This window comes from Rutilus rutilus (assembly GCF_951802725.1).
Source record: "Rutilus rutilus genome assembly, chromosome: 11".
NCBI lineage: Eukaryota > Metazoa > Chordata > Actinopteri > Cypriniformes > Leuciscidae > Rutilus > Rutilus rutilus.
This window is the reverse complement of record NC_140216.1, coordinates 12,058,575-12,082,424: the sequence shown is the minus strand read 5'-3', so window position 1 is coordinate 12,082,424 and position 23,850 is coordinate 12,058,575. Positions and strand designations below refer to the sequence as shown.

The following is a 23,850-nucleotide window of genomic DNA, read 5'->3' as shown; positions in this document are numbered from 1 at the left end:
GGGGTTTTATGAGCAGAAGATCTCTGAAGTGCAAGCTCACCATCTAGTGGTAAAACACCAGTAAGCTTAACAAATCTAACATTTCTCAGTGCTGAGCTGTAAAGCATGACTGAACATTTTAGAATTTGTTCAAACCATTAACAGAGCAAAAATAAACCGCAAGCATGGTTTTAAGATGTTTATTTAAAAAATAAAATAGAAAAAAAATTACATAAAAATATTGAAGGAAAACAAAAACAATTCCTCCGTCTGACCTCTTAGATGCTTTGCGGCCACATTGAGGGCTTTCAGTATAAGGATTGACAAGTTCAGGAGTGCTTTTGGCCACTGCGACATAACAGACGTCAGCAAAAAAAAAAAGAAAAAAAAAGGTTACATTTAAAATCCATCATTGATATTCAATGAGGAGTGTCACACTGTATCAAGCAGTACATCACCTCAAAAGGTCAAACCATTACAGAGTGAAATATTTCCACCTTTCAAACACATCTACAGATTCACTCAGGAAAAACGGAGCCATTTTCATTTAGACAAATCACCAATAAAGTAGGTCCTTATTTGAAAGGAGGGGGAGAGTTGCCTCAATGTCTGACTCATTTTGCAAAAGATGCTGGTTCTATCTAAAAGCAGAAACTGCTATTAGAGTTACATTTGCCCTATTGCATTGATAGGCGGGTGAGTCAAGAGTTACAAGGACGATCCGCAGTCTCTGTATCAGATATGACTTTGTAAAACACATCACACAAGTCAAAGTCATTCAATACAGACTGCAGGACATGGTTGTAGCGTTGTAACAGCAGTAAATGTAGTCCGGTTGATCTCCAGGAGGAAATATTTGCATTGCAAAAACTCCAGACAAGACGTCCAGGTGTTTTTCCACCATTAAAACAGTCTGAACTTGCATACAGGAACTGTTCACATGTGCGTCGATCTCAGGCCTGAGTCCGTTGACGGTCACTCCGATTTAGTTTCTTGACAAGATTTACAAGCAAATGGCCATCGTGAGGGACACAGGAAGAGAGATTTTCAAAACTCCACTTGCATAGTAACAATAACCTGTATGCCTGTGACGTTCTGAGCAACAGCAATACAGTTTTAGTGTGCCATATACAAACAGAACAAAAAAAAAAAAAAAAAAATTCAATTCAATACAGTACAGGAATAGGTTATTACCAAAAAGGCATATATTAGCGCAAGTACCTGGCAATAAATGCACGTCAAGATTCCAGATAGGAATCAAAATAAATTCCCTTTCTCCGCTAGTCTGATTCGGGTGCCCATTCAGAAGTCGAACTAGGTCCGATTAGGGCACCTTGCATAAAGCTGCACTGATCTGGAGTCCGCTCGCACGTCCATTAGAGCTTCCCTAAAATAATTCACATCTCACACTTACCTATAGCGACTTAAAAAGGACAGACACACATATAAATGAAAGCGCATTAGGACCAAGAGCTCAAGCTTTTTTCCGATTCTCAATCTGATAAACCCAAGTCCTACAGCCTCAATGCCACACAACTACGACCTTAATGACAAAACGAACGAGACGAATAAAAGAAACAGCTGAGATTCTGAAGCTCAATGTGGGAACACAGAAAGTGAGAAATGGCGACACCTGTTGGTAAAGAGTGGAAAGTCGTTCTGCGAGATCTAGACTGGCTGCTTTAACTTGCTCTTGTCCAGGTGCAATTTATGCCGAGAAAAAGGGGAAGAGGGAATATAAACTCTCAAAAAACTCTTTTAAAACAGACTTTTTTTTTTTCCCTTAAGGAGCCTGTCTGACAGGATCTGTAAACGATGAACAAAATTAAAAACATTACAAAAATAAAAACATTTTTACAAAACAAACAAACAAAAGGCTGGACACAAAAACAACCAAAAAAGAAATTAAATATGTTTCCAGAGTGAAGGAAAATACAGAAATTAAGAAGTTATTGCACAAAAAAAGTAAAGGTTGCGTGATGTATACAGTCAATACGGTGGGGGTCTCTGGAAGCATCTTTGAGTGCAGAATTTGAAGCCAACGTTACACACACACACACACACACGCACGCACACACATCACCTTTGAAACACACATCCTCACCCGATACAACAAACACTTGAAATCCACTGAATCTAGTTCGTCCCACAAGTGAAGGGTGTCACGTTTAGACCAAAACTGTGAAGCATGAAACACATACAAAAAAGGAACGTTTCACCTGTCAACCTGGAAGATGTGGAGTAGACGACCGAAAAAAACAGTTCCTGTTCTCGAAGCTTCCTCAGGAAGATTGCACAGGTCAAAAAAAACAAATGTCTCAACATATACATGCACAGATTCAGTGGCAGACTGAACTACTTAGCACCACCATCACCACAACTACTGAACGAGGAGCTGGGTTTCAAACGCTGGTCTCTCTGTGCTCACACCATCAGTAGGAGGGCTAAATGAGTTCTCATCGTTTTAAGATGGGACCAGAGGGGTGAAAGAGGAAGCAAGTGGAGAGGGAGCGCCCATAGGGGAGCGTCGTCGTCTTTATCTGCTGACGCTAGCCGGCAGACTGTCCCTCTTCCTGCGGCGCCAGGTGTTGCGGTTGAACTGAATGTGGCTTCGGTTGGAAAGGACGGGACTGTGCACCATGGCGGGGTTGTGGAAGCTCTTCAGAGGGAACTTGGGACCTGTCTGCTGGAGATAAGACAAGATAGGGGAACTTAGAATCATGCTAGCATCAAAAAAAAAAAAAATTTTTTTTTTTTAAATATACATAATTTCAAATACAAATGCACTACCATTCTAAAGTTCAGCGTTTAATTACGGTAAAGACAGTAAGACATTGATAATGTTACAAAATATGTCCATTTCAAAATGCTTTTCTTTTGAACTTTCTATTAATCAAAGACATGAACAAAATGTATCTAAATATTAAGAAGCACAACAGTTTAACACTTATAGAAATGTTTCTTGAGCAGCAAATCAGCATATTAAATGATTTCTGAAGGATCATGTGACACTGAAGACTGGAGTAATAATGCTGAAAATTCAGCTTTGCCATCAAAAGACTAAATGACATAAAAAAAAAATAAAAAAAAATTTATATATATAAAAATGTATTTTTTAAATGTCATTTAGTCTTCAATCTCAAATTGAAAACAGTTATTTAAAATTATTTCACTATTACTGTTTTTACTGTATTTCTGATAAATTACATGCAGCCTTGGTGAACATGAAATATTTTTCATTAAAACCCACCCTCCTAAATGTATGAAAGGGACTGGCGTATCCTAAAAAAAATAAATAAAAAATAATAATAATTACAACATGTGAATGGATTTATGGAATTCTCAGGAATACCGGATACTGGATAGCATCATGTCGAGAAGACGGCGCTGTGCTCTACAATGTGAAGGTAAAGCCAGTTTTTTTTTTTCATTGCCCAAGGACGAGCATGTGAAGAATCAGTGGTTAAAATTCATCTTTACCATGATATCACAGCAGTATAATCCTAAACTTTAGCTGTGTTCCCTTTATTTTACTGACGACTGCTTCTCAAATCTCTGAGTTCAATGCAGGATTCGCAAACCGCTTGCTCTTGAAAGATGGCGTTAAAAATACTTAGTTTTGAGTTTTATATTGTGTAGGTCTCCTGCTAACTGGCTAACTCACGTTATCACTGTCTTACTGAAATACTTCTGCTAATCAGTTGTGGGCCACTATTACCTAAAACTGAGTCTATGCAGATTGTCGTTCTCACTACTTTGTGTAAAGATTAAGCATGGAGCAAGATTTGTTTTACCAACGTTTAAGTTACATCAGTCATTCACGCTAGAGCTCGGCTAATGTATACATTGCATTTATGCACTGTTATTGATACAGTTTCCACGTGTTCACTGCAATATATTACAAAAATACTCTGTAAATAAATTATTACAAGTAAAATAATCGGTTTGTTGATGGACATGCACTTGTTCATGCTGACGGTGAGGAATTACAGTTGCAACATCTCATAATGTGCCTCAAACTGATTAGTGTACCACTGAGAAACACTGAGTCCTGCTCGAGTCGTCCTTGCGATGGAGGTTCGGGTTGAATAACTAGTTCTTCCAATGTTTCATCATCGGACTCACGCTTGGATTGATATGGTAAAATCAACGTCATTGTTCATTACTGTGTTTAGTTTTGTTCGATTTGTCAATTAATCGTTTTTTAAAATGTGGTCGATTCAAAATCAATTCTCAAACGCCATGAATAGATTTTTTTCCATATTTATTTATCTATTACCCAAAAGCCAGTATTAGTTTTCCTCCACTGTTCATAGGCTTGCAAACTCCATTTTATAGCTAATGCTGTGAGATTTTATGTTTGTTTTATCTTAATCATGAAATAACCTCAACTAGTGCTGCACGATTAATCTTATCGCAATCGCGATGTCAAGCCTATGCAATTATGAGACGCAAAATGCTGTGATTTTATATGAAATAAACAAATTTGGGCTGTTAACACAATTAACGCAGCATCTGTTATTTTTTGTCATCCTTTGGCTAGTGTTACATGATCCCGCTCTTATTCATGCAAATGTTTTTAAACCATTCATGTGTGACAAGACAAAAAAGAGCTGGCTGCCTGTGAATGTCCTGACTGTGACACACAGAAAGACTCGCACTGATCGTGCGTGCGCACAAGACAGCCCAGAACAGTTCTCTTTCGCACTTGAACGAACAATAACACACACAATTATGCCAAAATGTCTTTTTGTCGAGTATCTTCATAACATAAGAGCAGTCTTATGATGAACGTGAAGAGCTGTGACTTGTGAGAGAATGAGGCGCGTGTGAGATCCGCGTCTCTGTCAGCAGCGGCTGCTCTTAAAGGTACAGTACACAGTAGCCACTAATTACCTCTGTCGTTAAAGTTAATCAAAGAACAAAGGGAACAGAGAACAACACTCACTGCTCTTGACTAAAGAACTTTTGTAACTTTAATAAGGATTAGACTATATATACTTTATAATTAATGCATCGCAGACTGTTTGATAACTTTATTAAATTTTTGTATATGTTCTACCTGTTAGACAGGAAGGGCACAGGTAAATATGATATGCAAGTTTTTTTTAAATGGGTTTGTGAGGATTGTTAACCTGTTTGATCAAGGCATGCGACTGTTCTGACTCAGGGTTCCAGACTGCGACCATTTTTTGAGAATGTGCGAGTTAAAATTTTATGTGGTCGCATTTGTGCGAGTGCATGGTCATGTAGCCTACTACTCACGCATGAATTTTCCTGCACTGAACTTGTTTTAGCGCCCGCCAAAGTGAATTTTGTCCCGCCAAAGTCTTATTTGATCGGTGAGTAATGTAGATGAACTGCTGCGCTTGTGACAGGGCGCATGTTTAACTGAAAGAACGAGCAGAGAGAGAGAGAGAGCCGGTCGCGCGCGCGCACTCTCTCTCTCTCTCTTCAGAGCCAGGCGAAACAAGACTTCACCGTCTCCAAACTAAGCGCTGTCTTGCTCTCTCTCCCTCGCACATATTAATCAAAATAAATCGACATGGTGGTAAAAGGTCGGAAGACCAAAGTTTCATGTGGAGCATTCAGAGATTTTTTTTTCCTGAATTACCGCTGGGTGTGAATTGTGCTAAATAAGGGCCCGTCCACACGGAGACGCGTTTCGCTGTATACGTATAAATTTTTTATCGTATTGGCGTTTCGTCCACACGGATCCGGCGTTTTGGGAGACTGAAACCGCTATTTTTTGAAACCGGGTCCCAAAGTGGATAAATCTGAAAACGACACACTTGCGGTTTCGTGTGTACAGCCAATCCGTATATTTTGTGAAACGATGATGTCATCACATCACGTGTTGTCTGTGTCACGAGTAACAGCAACAACAATAAAGGCGGACTTATATGATTGTATTCGTGCTGCAGAAGCTACTAAGCCTACTAGCTTTATTACAGCAAAATCTATTGCTTCTCTGCAACTGTGGTGAGCAAAAAGCGATAATCTTTGTCTTCTTCTTCTTGGTTCGTATACAGCGCGCAAGGTTATGCGCATGCTCAAAGTCTTCTTCTCCGTGTATAGTGTATCTCTGTGGCAGAATTACAGCGCCCCATACTGGTCTGGCATATATACTACACCGTTTTCAGTCGGTTTCAGTGGTTTCGTGTGTACGCAGATATTTCTTGAGACGACGCCGTGTTTACGGATTTTTTTTTTAGAACGAGGAAAAAAAATATCGGATCGGGAACGCACCGGCTTCGTGTGGACGTGGCCTAAGTTGCCTTATCTTCTCTGAAAAGCGTTCCAGACATTCAGCTGACATAAAACAACACTTTAATTAAACAAAACAAAAAAAAAAACTATCCAGTGATGAAATGTTTTCTGTGTTGACAGAAATCTTGGATGTCCATGTCCTAACTGCTGGGATAATCACACAACGCGCATGACACGTCCAATTCGTAAACAACTGATCTTTCCAACAGTGAACTCAGGAGACGTCTGAATCGGTGTATAACTAATCAGTAACACTTTACGATAAGGTTCTATTTATTACATAAATTACATAAAAAGTACAGTTTGCTTACTCAAGCTTTAAAATAAATAAAACCACTTGTTTTTTTTAAAGTATATGACTACATTTTTTGCTATCAAGAATCGATAAGAGAATCATTAAAGAATTGGATCGATAAGCAGAATCGTCAGTGGCATTGATATTGATAAAATCTTATCAATTCCCATCCCTATGTGAAGACAGTAAAATTATAAATCAAACATTAAAGAACATACATGTTTTTTTTTTATTGTTTTTTTGAGAGTTAAAAGATTAAAACATTTTGCTAACATGAGGTCTTGTGTCACTGTCAGTCTTTTTACATCAGTGCAAAACTAGGGTATGCAGATTAAGACCACTATTCATCAGCATGCATTGATTAATCCCATGGCATGTAGCAAAAAAAAAAAGGTGCGACCAAATCATATGCTGGTGCGACCAACTGAGAAAGTTGGTAGCACCAGTGCAACCAGTGGAAAAGTTAGTCTGGAGCCCTGTGACTTGTCCAATTTTCAGCATCAATTGTTCATCTTGCATCAAAATCCTGTCTATTCATTGTATGCATTTGAAATATAGAGCTGGGTTCTGTTTTAATGTACCCAAGTTTAATATACAGGTTTGTAGCTCTTAATTTCTTTTTATTAATTAACCACTTGTAAACTTATGTTCACTGTTCTTTTTTTTTAAATATAAATATAGGATTTGTATTAAATCTATATTCAATGAGTGGAATCGAAATCGAATTTATAATCGAAAGCTTGCGAATCGAAATCGAAATCAAATTGTAACATCTGAATCGATACCCAACCCTTAGTGTAGGAAGCCTCAGGACACGCAGACCTGCCGTTGTTATGGCAATGGGCATTTTTGTTTTTGCGCTGTACGCTGTAGACTGAGCTGTCTGGCCAACCAGAGCAGAGTTTCTCACGGGGATTTAGGGATTTAGAGAGATTGATTCATCTGACGAGTCATTTGAGAATTATTGAAAATGTGGTGATGTGCAAATGTATATTATGAGGAAATTAAACAGTTTTTTTTTACCTTTGATGCATGTAAACATGTTGTAGGAGACTCCAAAACAACATTAGGAAACTTTAAAATAGCATAATGGGGCACTTTAAGCACGCACTAGTGCGTCAGACTATATATTTAAATAATTACATCACAACCGTTGTGATTTGATGATTGCACTAAGCCATATCACATTCTTACAACGCATTGTCAAAATTCTTCTTAAAAAAAAAAATTTGTACCGGGCAAGGCTAACGTGATAAGAGTGTTCTGCAGATGGTACCGCACGTGCAGCACTGTCACAAGTAATCCATGAATGAAATAAAAGTATTATAAATAAACTGCAAAATGTTATGTTTTCTAAGTAATTGTTGGCCATTTCAATCATACTTATTGTATGGCATTGTTTTAGGTACAGCAGCTTTTTAAAATGATATTTATTATGAAAAGTATTTAATTGAAATGAATGTTTCTCTAATATTAATTACAAAAATATATACATACAGAGCAAGTTATTAAATTGATTAAATATTCCTTAAAATAAAATTCTCAAATTTCTTATTGAATGCTCCTGTTTGGACATTACAATTAACACCAAGGTGGGCATTAAATTTCATAATTTTACCCTATCCTGTCATTAAACTAGTCTGTGAAGTCTAGACGAAGGAGGGAAAGTTGGGCTCACTGTCAAGATACAGCATATAGAGGAGAGCGCACGTGGGACAGCCTACCTTTGGATGATGGTGGGGACTGGGTAGAGGGCTGGGGGGAGCTGGGGGGACTGCAGGGGGGGGCATGTGGAGGTATGAGGGTGGTCCATCTGCCATACACACCTGTCTGCCAGGTAGAGCGTGGAGAGAAAGATTGCCTGGGATTGACACTCTCGCCTACAGAAGCAGAGAGAGAGGGAAAGATGGATTCAAGAACATGCCAGTCATCATCATCATCATCATCATAATTAGCTACCAAACCAAAATCACCCCTCACCTGGGTGGCCGGAGGCATGGTGAGTGCTGCCGTGATGCTGGCTTTGCCCGTGCCCATCTGAAGCGTTGATGACAGGGGTCCCGCCGGCAGAATCTGGAGAGGGAAGGGGGCTACAGGTGGAGTGACATACGGTGTGGAGTCAGAGTCCTGGAGGAGCAGAAGTCAGTTATGTGAGAGGGAATGACAATCTAAGGCATATTAGCCCCTGTAAAGTCTGACATATGAATTTTTATTTTTTTATTTTATGTAACAGTTTGTTGAACCTTTAGACAAAAACAATATCTATATTTTTGTTGAGTATCATGATGGATTAGGCTTTTATGGTTTATATAATATAGTAAGAATATGAAGCTCAGTTTACTCATAGCACACCTCAATTTTATTCAGAGGCCCCAACGGAGCAGAAATATGCAATTTGGTGCAGTCGATGATATTTATATGGCCAAAGCGTAAGATGAAATCCTGATAGCTTGTAATGTAAATCAATGAGATCTTACATGAGACCTTATAACAGTATAGCAGACTACTTACATAAAATGCATATAAATATAATATTTTCCTATATCTTCCAATAATGGGTAGTAATAAATCTAAGCATTTAAATATCATTTTACTATCAAAACTCTGTCGTTTCTATTGTGGAGGGTCAAAACATCCAATCCATTTCAATACAATTGAGAGATTTACAAATGAATGTTCCTCAACAGCCTGATGTATCACTAGAGCTGCACGGTTAATCGTTAAAAGATCACGTTTTCGATTCCAACACCCACGTGATCTAATTCCTAAATGACAATGAATCAGCTAGGTTTATTAAACCTGACAAGCTCGATCAGAGCGGAACACTCAAATCTGCGTTCGCACTGCCGCTGAGCCAGAGAGAGCAGTTGTCATGTAGGCTAGGTATGAAACATCTTCACAGTCTGTTCAACCATACATCATCATTACTTCTGTGATAATTTTAATTATTGTAACACAGAAGTACTAGGATAAAAGTCATAGACACTAACGTCTACGGTTGGGATCAAAATAGAGTAAATCGCTTTTTAAAAGTAATGATGCTTCATAAAAAAGATATATTACATTGTTACACCAGTAGGTGGCGACAAGTGACTTAAATTTATTTTATTGAATCATTCAAGAGAGTCATTCAAAAAGGCTGATTCATCCAGTAATGAAACAAGTGAAGTCTGAGTAAGTCATTCATTCTAACATTTTATTTTTATTAATTCAATTTAAATATATATAATATATTTATATATATATATAAACTGCAGGAATTAACATTTTGTCAGAACCTCTAGTAAATTACGTTTGTGTTTAGTTGTCTATTCAGAATAAACAATATATATATATATATCACAATTCTCAATTTAACAAGAATAGTGCAGCCCTATATTTAACACTCACATTTCAGTATTATTATATAAAAAATAAAAACATAAAAAAGTTAATTAAGTAAACCTAAGTTGTTTCAGTCCAGTAAGTGTTCATCTTGGAAGATTACTATAATATAAATGTTATTCTTATACTTACTTGTAAAAATATCCACCTTAAGTTTGTTGTACACGTCTTTTTTTCTGTGAAAGTATTACTGATTTTTATAATTATACTAAAGCCCTTTTAGTTGTGGGAAAGCCCTTTCGTACAGTGGGATACAGAAGAGATGTATAACAGGTTTAAGTTATAATCATTTAAAGGATAATTTGGCATAAATACGATACACTTGAGTAGGCTTTATAGGGTGAAAGTACGGACACAGATGAAGGATGATGCTTACGATATCGCTGCCTGACATCGAGGACGCAGAAGAGGCAGAGGAGTGCTGTTGAGGGCTGGACAGGGACATGGGTGAGTCTGCGCTGTGAGGGGACACAGAGTCCCTCTGCTGCTGGTCCTCCACACCTACACCCAGCAGTGTGACCGTCTCCACCTGATCCACTGAGTCTTTATGAGATGGACCTGGATGCAAAAGCCATAAAAACATCAGCCAAATCAAAGCAGGTTTCATTTGAAACATGGCTGAATTGAAATAAGCAGATTCACTGCAAAGCACCTATCCGTCTGTCAAACCAGACTTGGACGGCCACATTTCAAAAGGTCACATTACCAAATTGATCTATCAAGCTTTAGTTTAATATAACATTAATCACAGTCAAAGTCACGAATAAGATGCGTGAAAGGGATAAAATGCTGTTGAGGAGGACACTTTCTCAGTTCTAGGGCACCTGCAAAGCTACACTTCGTCAGAAAATGTTTCAAATCCAATTTATATTAATGCATTGCAAGGACAGAGGACAAAATGAAAGGGTTTGCCAAAGTGACACTCCATCACTGCAATCAGAAGTTCTGCAATGCACTAGGCATTCATTGACCAATGAAATGTTAGTATTTTATTGGGCAAAATAGCAGGTTTAATTTATTTGAATTACTTTTGATACATTCATAAGTCATATCTTACTTCGACCAACATCTAGGACAGCGGCTTCCACTAGGGAGCCTCAAAACGACTTGATTTATAATACGGCAAAACAAGCATTAAAATAATCCAAAATAGATATTTCATGTTTTATTTCACACCCTTTTTTTGGGGCTCTGAAGAACCAGGATTCCCACGGTCTAGAAAAACCTGGGTAACTTAAAAAGATTGAAAAGTCATGTAAATTTTGAAAACACCTTAGCCACTTTCATAAGGAATAAATGTTTTTCTAGTCATGCGAAGCTACATAATATTTTGAGTGGAAATTGAGTTAAAACGATTTTCTAAAAACCTTATCCAGTACATCACAAACGTCTGAAGAAATAACCTAATTTCATTGATTAAAAAGAGTGGGATCCCAGAAGAACATTCAGCTCTTAAAATGTGTGGCTTCTAAAACTTTGAAAGTTTAAACTGTAATTATAATTACTTTAGTTACTTATTTTAATCTATGGTCATTGCTAGTTTCTACAAATAATAATAAATACATGTTTTAAACGCAGCAGAAGGACAAGTGGAACACCTTTTTGTATTCACATTCTGGGACTGCCTTTTCTTAAGGATCAATGCTATGCGGCCCTGCATGGCCTTGCAACATCTTAAAAGGCATCATTAAAATGCTGTAAAACGTTTGGAACACACTCCACCCCAGGACATCAGTGACTATCTATAATGCCTTCTCAATGAGAACTTATTGCACCGGGAGACATTATGAAGTACAATCAAAAACAAACAAATGAAATTCACCTAGTATCTGCAGTCATTAGATATATTCTGAGAAATTCTTCACATTGAGACGTACCTGGATTCCTCTCCAAGCGGGAGTTGTGTCTGCCACCCCACTTCTTTATGATCCACTCTCTGTAGTCAATGACTTCCTGGGTGACTTTGATAATGCGGCCCAAAGTGCTGAGGGGACAAGATAAATGACAAATTAAATAAAACTGAATGTTGAAAAGAATTAGGGTGAACATGTTTGCATGTCCATGAGAGCTGTACCTGTCGCTGTCTTTGTTGGGGTAAGAACGTGCAAGAGGTGAGACGGCGTGACCCAGTATTATATACGCATAGTCGAAAGCCTCCTTCACCTGCATGGCACCATAAGAGCTTCTGCCCACATCATTACCTGAGCAGTCACACAAAGAAAAAGGAAAATAAGTACATATATTAGTTCTTTATACTTAACCAAACAACTTGCAGTAAATTACTTTTTCTTATGTTTAAAAGAAATTCAGTAATGCCTAAATGCAAATAAAGAGACAGAACATCTCATTTTCTCAAGCAATTCCTAAAGTGTCACATCAATGACAGCATCGCATCTGAAGCTAACCGCTAATGATTCCTTAAAGTCTGTCCTAAAATATAGGCAGCTGCCTTTTAAGAGATACTGTGTTTTGACCAAATTTAGATTCCAGGAAAAGACAATACAACAAATGTATTGTGGAAAGCATGGTGACTAAGTAAAATCCAAAACAATAAAAGTTGAGAGAACAAAATATACCAAAATATATGGTGAGAATTTATTTAGTTTGAAATGTTTTTATGTGCTAATATTTTTTATTATGGGAGTGTAAATATTTGGGTAGACAATGAATCGATTCGATTTACAATTGATAGATTTTTGATTCAATTCAGGAATGATTTTTCAAACGCAGAATATTCGATTTACAATGAGTTTTGATTCAATTAAATTTCGATTAACGATTGATTCTGTATTGAAGTGCATTCATAGGAATATGTTAATAATTCTCATTTTTAAGAACCGATACTGATTCTTAAATCCCAAGAATCTATCTTTTAGTCTATGCTGTTTTCATCTGATGAATAAACATAACATTGTAGCACACCTTGCCGCCTCATATAATAAATCACAATAAGCTTAGTTTTTGATTACTTTTCATATGAATTATTATAGGAATATGAGAATTGATATGAATATACATTAATAATGTAGAACCAACTATTTCCCTGTAAAGCTAAGAGCGTTATATACATTGGATATAGATCCAAATGAATCAATATCGAATTGCAAGCTTGTGAATACCCAGCCCTGCCAAATAGTACAATATTATCGGACACAATTTGTTTCTTCAAAGTCTCATTCGCAAAAAAAATCTGCTATATCCTAAGACCCCTTAAGCATAAATATTATGGACAAGCAGATATCATTTAAGGTGTTACCTTAGCAACATGCTAAGACCAAACTCTATTGAAATCAATAGCGGGATAAGTCTCGGTGTGCTTCATGAGAGGAATTAGTTAAACTGGTCACTTATAAAGTTTCAATTCAGAAAGGACGCTGCCTCAGAAGGTAGTAGACCGTAAGAAGCTCGCTAGGTTTTGCATTAATGGAGCAATTTTTGAATAAATAGCTTGTAATTGTACCAGGAAGAAGAGGGTCCTCAATACACAGCATGGAGGGCCTGTAGCCATTACTCATGGCCTTCATGATGTCCTCTTTAGCCATGTAAGCACCACCGTTCTTTATCCTGATGCCTGTCTTCAGGTAGTTGAAGTGTCTTCCATACAGCTCAAAAAACTCAATGAGCAGAATGCCAAGGTTCATGTTGGGATTCCTGGCATCAATTCTTGGGTGTAACTGCAAGTGTAAACCAAAAATCAGCAGGCAAGTCGAGACATTCTCTTTGTTTGTTTGGCACAGTCATTTATGAAATGAGTGATGGCTGATGCAGTCAAACAAAGATAGGAAAATATGCTTGACAATGACAGATCTCCAAATAAGACAAGAACAAGTTATTTTTGATGTGAAACACTATGGTTCTTCTCTTCGCCTAAATGTAGAAACAGTTTACACGCTTGAGAACTAGACTGGCTGCTAATGTCGCACCTGTAAGAAGCTGATGACCATCAGTATGAGACTGTAGGAGCTGATTCCTCCTGTGAAGACTTCATTGAGGTCTCGCTGTAGCAGGAACTGTTTCAGCACGAAGATTAAATAAGGCAGCACGGTATACTTCTGTGTGGGAGGGGAAAGAAAAGATATTTAAGACTTTAAAACATAAAAAAAGACCATTTACACCAGGCATTAAGAAGCAACTCAAAGGCGACTCCGTGACCACTTGAGATGAGATTACATCAAAGATTTCACCATTCTAGTCTTTTTACGAAAACAGTGTCATTACATGTTGACATCAGGAATATCAAACGGGTTTCTGTGAAGTCTTGCACATTTATGTGTTTTCAAAAGCCTAAAACATGGCAATTGCATATGCAGCTGTCCTTCACTGGAGATAACATCCAGCTGTTCAGAAGCAGCAGAAATATTTACATGAGGTAATGTGTTATGATAACTGGAGACAGGCCAATAAATCGCACATTCCTCCATGTAAGATCGACATCGTCTTAAAGACTTTGGGTCTCATTCCCTAATGATGCGTATAATTGAGAGTATTCTTATTATTCCTCCCCAGTGGGAGTGTATGGCACCCTTATGAACCTTGGATAGGAAAATGATGAAATTTGGCATATTTATTGGGGTGGTTTTGAATAAAACTCTGACCAACTTTGGGGTCTCTAGGACCAAATTTATATACACTTATTACACCCGATTACTCTCCTCATGCTGATCACATTCAACACCTTGCATTAAGACCTATTACAGTAATCGGCATTTTAAAATGTACTGTATTCAGTTTTCACTTCTCCAAATGACCATCACTTTTAAATGACCAAAGAAAATTAATATTCCTTTTTGTTCAAAAGTTATGATGGGAAGTTAACCCAAAATTAGATTAAATGCTATATCCTGGCAATACTTATATCTATCAAAGAGAAATTTGGTACACTTTATCAGCACCACAATCTGTAGGTGGTGCTGTTCCAAAAATTTGGCATGTACATTCAGGTCATGAGATTTTTGTTTATAACATTTGAAAAGTTTGTTAGAAAATCATGATGCCTATGGATTGCTTGGGTCATGCTGAATCCACAATATTATTTTGCCAGGATCTGTCTGCCATTTTGAAATTTGTTTTATGATTTTTTTTTTATTTGCAACACCTCATGGACAGCATGTCCTTAAAGTGCCGGAAAAAAACTTGAAGACAGCGCCACCTGGTTTGGCTTTTAAAAAAAAAAAGAATTCTCTCAATGTCTTCCTAGATTTATGCCAATTTCAACAACATCTTATTTGTCATTTTCCAACATTTTGCTCACCCGCCATGTGGAAGTATATGAAAAGCAGTTTACCACTCCTACAAATTATAACAGGCCTACGTTGAATACGGATACAAAACATGCTATGTGATGCACATTGCAGTCCTTCTGAAAGCTCCTTGTGTTGTTTGATGTGCTTGCTGTATTTGTTGTACCTGCAGTGCCTTTGGTGTTTGGCCCAGAATTGCTGCTTGTAGCTATATTCGCCTTATGTTTTTGTTCAATTTATGAAGGTGCTGTAAATTGAATCGTCATATATTTTATTGCAACTGTACAATACTATCATATAGTCAATGGTAAGAAAAAAAAAAATCTCCTCTTGTGGTTGCACAGAAGAGAGCTATGAAGGTCATCTCCTTATTCAAAATTCTGCGTTGAAAGCTTGCTGACAGATGTTTAAAGTTATGCTTCACCCTCCTCCTCTAGTCAAGCAATGACACTATAAGACTGACACGAGATCAGCAAACAAGGACACATAGAACATGTAAATACAAGCAGGATCCAAAAGAAAAAAGAAAGTTACTTCTTGCCATTAGCAGGTGTGGCAAATGAACTGAAAAACTTTCAGGACATGAAGTATTTTATATATGATAAATCAGTATTTTTGTGAATATTTTGGACAAACAGCACATCATAACCAGCATCACACACACTCAGTGGTCAGTTGCAAAACACCACTTTTCACAACATTAAGACCATCGTGATTTTTTCATGCTTTTCTATTAGCAGCTAAACAATTCACAATTAAAACAAATTAATTTTGACTAACCAAACTTTGGCATTTTTGTAACTACCACAAAAGTTGTAAGAGACATAACGCATTATAGTCCTTCACGTCTCTATTGCAATCTCAAAATTCTGGCCAGTTGATAATACCTAGAATTTCAAAATCACCTGCAGGCAGTAGATCCTTTTCCTATTTAGTCTTCCTAGCCTTGTTTGGGAAGCAGACACACGCTGTCAGCTTAAATCTAGACTAAAAACACATCTCTTTACGCATAACACATTATCAATTTCTATTATTCAAATCAGTTAAATGATTTGTTAGGCTGCATAAATGAGGTCACCCGGAACCAAGAACACTTCCTATAACACCCAATGTACTTGTTACATTGTAAGAAGAATAGCATCAATGCTAATGTTAGTGTCTGTCTGTCTCATCCTTATCCCGAGGTTACCGTAGTCAGCCGGATCCGGTCCAGATCAGATGGTGGATCTGCACCTAGACACGACCAAAACCCAGCCCTGATTGTCAGCAGAGACCGCGTCTACTAGACAATCCCCTGTGAAGGCCTCGTTGACACGACAGCCATCGGCACAGATCCTCAGCAAAGAACCAGACAGGTCCTCCACACAGACCCTATGGCCAGCTTTGGCTCCATACCGGCATGATGAATCTGATCTTCAAGCAAAAGGAACTGGGTGAATATTTGAATGCTACCGATCTAAATTCTGACATGTGATGCAGCCTGAATCATAATGACACCGTGTTCGTTCGTTGGTCAGAGGAAAACGAGCCCCCCTCCCAAGTTTTTTTTCTCCATTCTGTCACCTGATGGAGTTTTGGTTCCTTGCCACTGTCGCCTCTGGCTTGCTTAGTTGGGAATACTCAATATTCAACAATATTACTGATCTGACTCACTCCTGGCACTATACACAGATTTACAAAATGAGCTAAACATTACCTTCACATATTCTTTGATGAAGCTAGCAGCTTTGATGCCTGTCTCCACATTGAAACTAATGTCCACTTTCACCTCAGTCTCCTGATCTGTCAGTTTGATGATTGGTACCTTCAAAATTCAAAAGATATAAATATAAAATTATTAATTGCCAAGAAACCCACAAATATGTTACAAAAAACTGAGTTTAGCAAATGTTAAATCGACAGTAAAAGGAAAAATACATACCGTAGCTTTGTCGAGAACTTTGATGGAATAGGGTTCTGCCACACTGTGTTTTCTGAGGGCCTGCTCCAACTGCTGGAGGGGGGGTTTCTCCCATTTCCCAAACACCACCAGGTCAATGTCACTACAGTAAAAAGAACCAGACAGAATCTTTCATACAGCCCCACATACAAATACCTTGCAATTTTCTGTTTAGGCAATTTGTTAAAAAATAAGCCTAAGGGAGGCCTAGATCTCCACATGAAAACAAAACCACCTTACAGCAAAGTGTTTTTGCTGTCAAATAAACTCACATTCATTGTTTTCTCAATAGTGTTCAACCAAAAACATGGGGCCTAACACAAGGAAAATCTTTCAGGATTCAGAGACATACAAACCAAAAACTATTTTGGGACTGAAGAAGTTTTTAGAAAGCTACACACACAGAGTCACATTTACCCCTGGTTTCACAGACAAGGCTTAAGCCTAGTCCCAGACTAAAATGCATGTCTGAGCTGTTTTAACTGAAAGCAACTTGCACGGACAAAACTTAAAGTCACTGCTATTGTTTTGTCTCAAGATGCACACAAGTAATGTTTTTTTTTTTTTTTTTTTAAATAAGGAACGTAGGTCTAATCCTGGCTTAATCTAAGCCCTGTCTGTGAAACTGGGCCACAGATTTAGCAAATTATCATAAAATGTTTGCTCAGTTCCTGAAAGACAGCTCAGAGCCAAAAAAGGCTAGCACGCTATGATTGTGATGTATTTGGTCGCATCCCATCCTTCTGTGAGAGTCATCTTACTGAGAATAGTGTTATGACCGTACAGCAACAACAGATCACAAGAGCAACATTGTGCGTGTTGAAAACGGCTTAGGGTTCTGTTCAAAATATCACTGTTGTGTTAATGTGCAAGATCAAACACACTGTTGCACATGTTCATTTACCTGGTTGGGAGAAAGAGTCCAGTGCTAAAGCTGCCAAAAACCTGGACCTAAATACATAAAAGTAACAACAATTACATTTGTATATTTGGGCTAATCATTTATAATGCCAATAGCCCAATTTTTTTATATATACACACATCAGCTCTAAGCTTGCTTACATCAGCAGTAGGCCACAACTCCTTGATGACCGACTCTATCCTGTCCACCACCTCCTGTCTCATGGTGGCCTCCTCAGGACGAGGAGACATAAAATTGTAAAAGTCCATGATTTCTTCATGCAACCTTGGAAAAATGAAGGAAGGAAATTATGGAAATGAAGTTGGTACAATTTAAGAAGCCATTCATGCAGATCTATCACATAAACAACTCATGAAGCAAGAATCTTGAGATTTGTTGTGATTTTTTTTTTTTTAATCCATTAACAACCTGTACAATAAGTATACCTGGGCCAAAAGATTAAGAACTTGATTGGTTAAATGTGTACCAATAAGGGTTTAGGCATTTTTAGCAAACTCACATTCATCTGGCTCCATTTTGGTATGGAAACAGCCACGTTTCATAATCCAATCAATTCCCGATGGATAAAATCAAATGCCAGAGGTATTTAATGTTTGCAACATGGAAAAGATCCCCCAGTACAATACAATAGAGTAAAAATTATGATGTGCTGACAAATTCATGTGTAAAAACCCATTATGTAGGTAACCCTAATCAATTAAAAACTTAACCAAACAGAAAAAATAAGCAATAAGAACGCTGAAATGCAAAATTTAGTGCCGTGGTTAATTAAAATTAGTTATATAATTACTAGATTCATGAACCTTTACATTTGGTCCCCCTCAATGTAGAACATCTGGTGAGCTTTGATGAGCTGACTAGATTTTTATTAGGTGTTTTTTTAAACAATTTTTTTTTTTATTCTCTCAAAAAATCTATCATATTCAACACTTGTAGTCTGACCTGACCCACTGTCTCTGAATTTAAACTTTAAGCTATCTTACAGTTACTTACAGGCTAACTTACACTCAGAAACAAAATAATTGGAGTAAACAACAAAAACTCGAATCAAACAAAGACTGCTACGAATTTTAAAACGCAGCCTATACCTAAACAGCCTTTTGCACCTATACACAGGAATGCTGTCTAGGAATAGATAGGCCACTCACGAGGTTGAGAGACACAGTTCCGGCCTCACTTGTTACAAGAATCTTTTGTGGAAAAATTCCAGAGGTCTCCAACCATCCACCACAAATATAACAAGTTCATGCAACAGATTCATCCCTTCTTATGCAAGCCTACAATTGCTGGGTTACTAAAGACTCAAACATGTATTGTATTAAGTGCCCAGTGCAATAAAGGCCCTGTACCAAATGGCACACTTCATATGCACTTTCGGTCTTGTGGACTGTGTGGTCAATGGCTGCCGCGTGCGTGCATCCGTTAAGTCCATGAGACCTTAGGGTGTCCCAGTTGTCATTTTAGGTCTCAGAACAGAAGGGTGCTCGCGAGTTGCACATATCAAATCTATGCGGTTGATATGCCCTCGATACGCACTTTTGCCGAGCCCGCACTGATGCGAGCTCCGCAACAGACTTCTTCCCGACAGTCAAAGCGGCGTTACGTCACGAAAGTGCAGACTCGTAGGAAGACCGCGAGTGCTTAGGCTGCCATTTGGGACAGGGCCAATCATAAATCAGCAAACACTAAAATCATGAATCCAGCCAACAGCAATAGATGGATGACAACAAATGTAATAAAAATAAAGTTAAAAGTAGAGCTGCACGATTCTGAAAAAATTGAGAATGACGATTCTGAAAAGACAACTGAACAAAATAGCATAACTTAGAGGTTCTGACAAAATATTAACTGATGCAGTCTATTTAAAATGCTTAATTCATTTGAGTGAATTACTTCATTTGTTTAAATGACTCACTCAAAGACTTCACTTGTCGCCACCTAGTGGCGTAACCATGTAATCAATACAATCGTTATTTAAAGTGCCAAGTTACTTTCAAAATGTGATTTGCCCCTATTTTGATCGCTACTGTTGACAGTGTTTATATCGAATTATAAACTTTGATAGCACTTTATTTTACAGTCCTGTTCCGTGTATACACGTGTATGTATATACTATGTACTTAAAGCAATTATAATAAGTGGGTTATAACCAGGTACTAACCTTAAACCTATCTGTAAAACTAACGGTAACTCATGCAGTTACATTATATTACCAGTACTTTCTTCGGTAACTACACTGCAAGTGCACGTACTGTAAAATAAAGTGCAACCTAAACTTTTATCCAGGTACATCTGTGATAATGTCAAATAGGGCTGGACAATATGGCAAAATAAATAAATAAATTTCTTCATATTAGTCGATATCGATAATTATCACGATAAATGTCAAATCTTTATTTCTTTCAAATTTAAAGGCAGATTTTTGCTCCTGAGTGGAAGTTGTAAAAACCAGACAGTTAATTCAGTTTTCACGTGATGTGTTACCCTTATAGGAACGCCCACCTGGAGGGCAAATCAAGGCTTTCCTCCGCTGCCTGCCAGTCATTTTTACCAGATTTGTTGTAAGTACTAAATAAGACAGGGATATTAAAAGACTAAAATTGTAAAAATAATAATAATAATAATAATAATAATAATAATAAAAGTATATGTATATATATATATATATATATATATATATATAGAAACTTTTTATATGTAATTTCTCAAATTAGAATAATCGCGATTATAATTTGAACAAAATAATCGTGATTATTGGTATAACTATTATCGTGCAGCCCTACTCGTAGCTCACAGTAGATCGGTCTTTAGGTTTATATAAGATACTGTAAAAAAATCAAATCCGCTCACGAAGAAAATGTAACTTACAGGATTTTTTTCCCCGGAACCAGCCTGTTGCACTTTACAATGTTCCAAAACGCCTATTCTTAGTTTTAAGGCTTATTAATAAGGATGTTTATTGTAATTGGATATGTCCCATGTTAGTTTTTTTTTTCTACTATGATTCAATGCATTAAAAGAAATTCGCTTAAATAAAATGTACATGGTTCTTAGTTCAGCGAATCAGTGGGTGTTCACTCAACGTCGTAACTCCGAATGATTCAATTCAATTCGTGAATGAATCGTACAGACCGGAAGAGATCCGACTCAAAAGAACGATTCGTTGACGAATAGGACATCGCTAGCCTACAACTGCTAACACACGCACAGTCACACACATTCCACAAGTGACCCAACCCACCAAACATAGGACAACCGGCTATCGTGCTAAAGCTAAAGTCCCAGTCCAACACGTCAAAAAAGGCCCAGTGACACTTTATCACACGCATAAGGCCACAGAAAAAAAAAAAAAAATAGCGTAACATTATAACGAGCGCTGCTGCTGTTATAAATCAAGCTCATCTCACCCGTCAACCCCTGGGTTATATTTCCTCGTCTTCCACGGCGTGCCGGAGTTCTCATAATTGCCGTTAGTCCAGTTAGAGAGCAAGTAGTTTATCCCATAGGTGCTGGCCTTATTATCGCTTTTCCTCCGGCCCGGATGATGGTGGTGATGATGGTGGTTGTGAATCGCTGCTGGATGGGACGGGTGGCGCTTCATGCAACTCTGCTGCTGCTGCTGCTGCTCTTGATTGAAATGCCGTATATGAGGATGAGGAGGATGATGATGATGATGATGGTTGACATTATTCAACACGTTCTCGCTGCAAGTAAAAAATGGATGGCCCTTGTTCATATTCCCAGCGATCACATTAGGGCTTGTAGTCCTTATTTTAGAGCAACTGGACGCCAAATCCACCACCGAGCCGGTCTTTTGGGTCATATCGCCGTCTCCCGTGTTTCCATTTAACGGGTGAGCCACAGAGCCGCTACCCGGGATCGCAGTGCTGTTGTTTTTAATGATAGTGCTGTTATTTGCATTGGACGCTACAGTCTTATAAACGTCAAACGCAGGAGAATTGACACATATGTTGTTGTGGTGATGGTGGTTCTGGTGCTGACCTGTGTTAGTCCGGTTTACCTGAGACGTTTCCCACACACGCATCCATAAAGCGTTCGCAGGACCTTTCTGTTCCGGCTGAATCCAAGCGACCCTCGGATCCATTCAACTTGTCTTTCTAACAGCCCTGTCAAACAAACGAACGCCTTTTCACCCCGTTCAGCGGATAAGTTTGAGTCCGGACTGCGAGAATGTGCCTGTAAACTGGGTTACGCGAGACGACAGGGAAAATAACGACGTGCCAAACGCCACAACCGACCAACGGGAATCAATTAGTGGCTCTTTTCCCCCCGCTAGCTAAACTGTTAGCTAAACTATACAGTGTTTCCAATATGGCGTATATTCCCTTGAACCCCGAAATCCAGTACGCATGTGTAGGATTTAAACCATCGGGACAGCACACACCCCCACACAACTCCACACCGAGCAGGCGCAATCGGAGTCTATTCAGGCTCAGCAACCCCACCCTTCTAACCGGCATCCAAGCGACACATTTGAATTTACAACCCTGGCTAAAACCAATCTGCATCGCGACTCCGCGACACGATAAAACGCAGCGCGCGCTCAGTGAGCAGTGACGACGGCAGCTTCATGATTGTAAATGGCCGCGTTCTTGTTGATGTGCGCAATAATAATGAATATATGTCTCTAGAATCTTTGTTTAATATCATAAAGTTGCATTGTGTGCATTGATATATAATATTATACAATGTTGCATTGTCAAATATTGTGGAAAAGGCAAAAATAAGTTGACGTCTACTATCTAAAAGTAGCCTAATTAAATTGACTATTTTGAGATTAAAGAATAAAATCTGTTTTGGTGGCTAATCTTACTTCAAGGTCATTAATCAAACTTCTAGTCAGTAATCGAAGGCTTCCATATCAAGGCGGATTTTCTCTCTCTCTTGTAGGCCTACTTTTGCTGAAATTCTTAAAAGAAAAAAACTAAACAGAATTTTTATCAACAGAAACTATGGCCTTAAAAATCTATAGAGATTAATCATGATTAATTGTTTTGATGGATTAACAATACATCAAAAATAATTATGATTAATCTATTTTTTTTAATACATTCTTCTATTAAAAATAAATAAATACACGCAACAAAGCTGTTTTCTTGATGCTGCAAAAGTTCTCCAGATGCAGAATGTGTTACTAAAAAAAAAAAACATCCATTTCCTGATGTAAAGGTCAAGCTGAAAACCAGTATTTTAATGGTAAATAACATGGTAAGCAAATCCTTAAAGGGATAGTTCATCCAAAAATGAAAATTCTGTCATCATTTACTCACCCTTATGTTGTTCTAAACCTGTATGAGTTTCTTTCTTCTGTTGAACTAAAAAGATATTTTGAATAATGTTGGTAATCAAACAGTTATCAACAGTAATCAAACAGTTGACGGTATCATAGCAACATGAGGGTGAGTAAATGATGACAGAATTTTCATTTTTGGCCGAACTGTCCCTTAAATGACATTTTTTAAAGATGTACACAGAAATATGCAAAAGGAAGCAATGCCAGTCTGATAAAACTATGAAAAATATGCATTCATTTCAAGGAAGTAACAATTTCACGGTCTAATTTAAAATAAATTTTCCTTTTATTGCAAATGACATTAAAAAAAAAAACTAATAAGCAAGCAAGACTGGAAATAAAAGGCAAGCTTAAATGTTAAATTGCCATCATGCTTTCGAGGAAAGAACAGGGTTTCTCTGTTGGTAATAATAAATCATAATCTGACATGCTGAAGAGAGCAGATAAGCTCCTCCCACTGTGATTACGCAAGGAGTGCTTTGCCTTCAGCTCACGTGCAGCATGTGT

At 37.8% G+C, this 23,850-nt stretch overlaps 1 protein-coding gene across 9 annotated transcripts; it reads right to left on the bottom strand.

Annotated features, from left to right (window-relative positions):
* Positions 1–166: 166 nt before the first annotated feature.
* Positions 167–22,428, bottom strand: tent4a (terminal nucleotidyltransferase 4A). Of its 9 annotated transcripts, XM_084423813.1 has the most exons (14): positions 22,032–22,385; positions 21,437–21,916; positions 18,170–18,293; positions 18,012–18,058; positions 17,090–17,210; positions 16,865–16,972; positions 13,852–13,980; positions 13,389–13,602; positions 12,003–12,129; positions 11,806–11,912; positions 10,305–10,486; positions 8,525–8,671; positions 8,269–8,424; positions 167–2,665 (listed from the first exon to the last, which is right to left on the bottom strand). In XM_084423813.1, the coding sequence occupies exons 2-14, from the start codon at positions 21,850–21,852 to the stop codon at positions 2,516–2,518; spliced, it is 2,028 nt and encodes a 675-aa protein (XP_084279939.1). In that variant the 5' UTR covers positions 21,853–21,916; positions 22,032–22,385; the 3' UTR covers positions 167–2,515. The 9 variants fall into 9 exon arrangements, with proteins under 9 accessions (XP_084279939.1, XP_084279932.1, XP_084279936.1 ...); XM_084423806.1 differs by having other exon boundaries at positions 167–2,662; positions 21,437–22,428; XM_084423810.1 differs by having other exon boundaries at positions 167–2,662; positions 8,525–8,634; positions 21,437–22,428.
* Between the last annotated feature and the right edge of the window lie 1,422 nt (positions 22,429–23,850).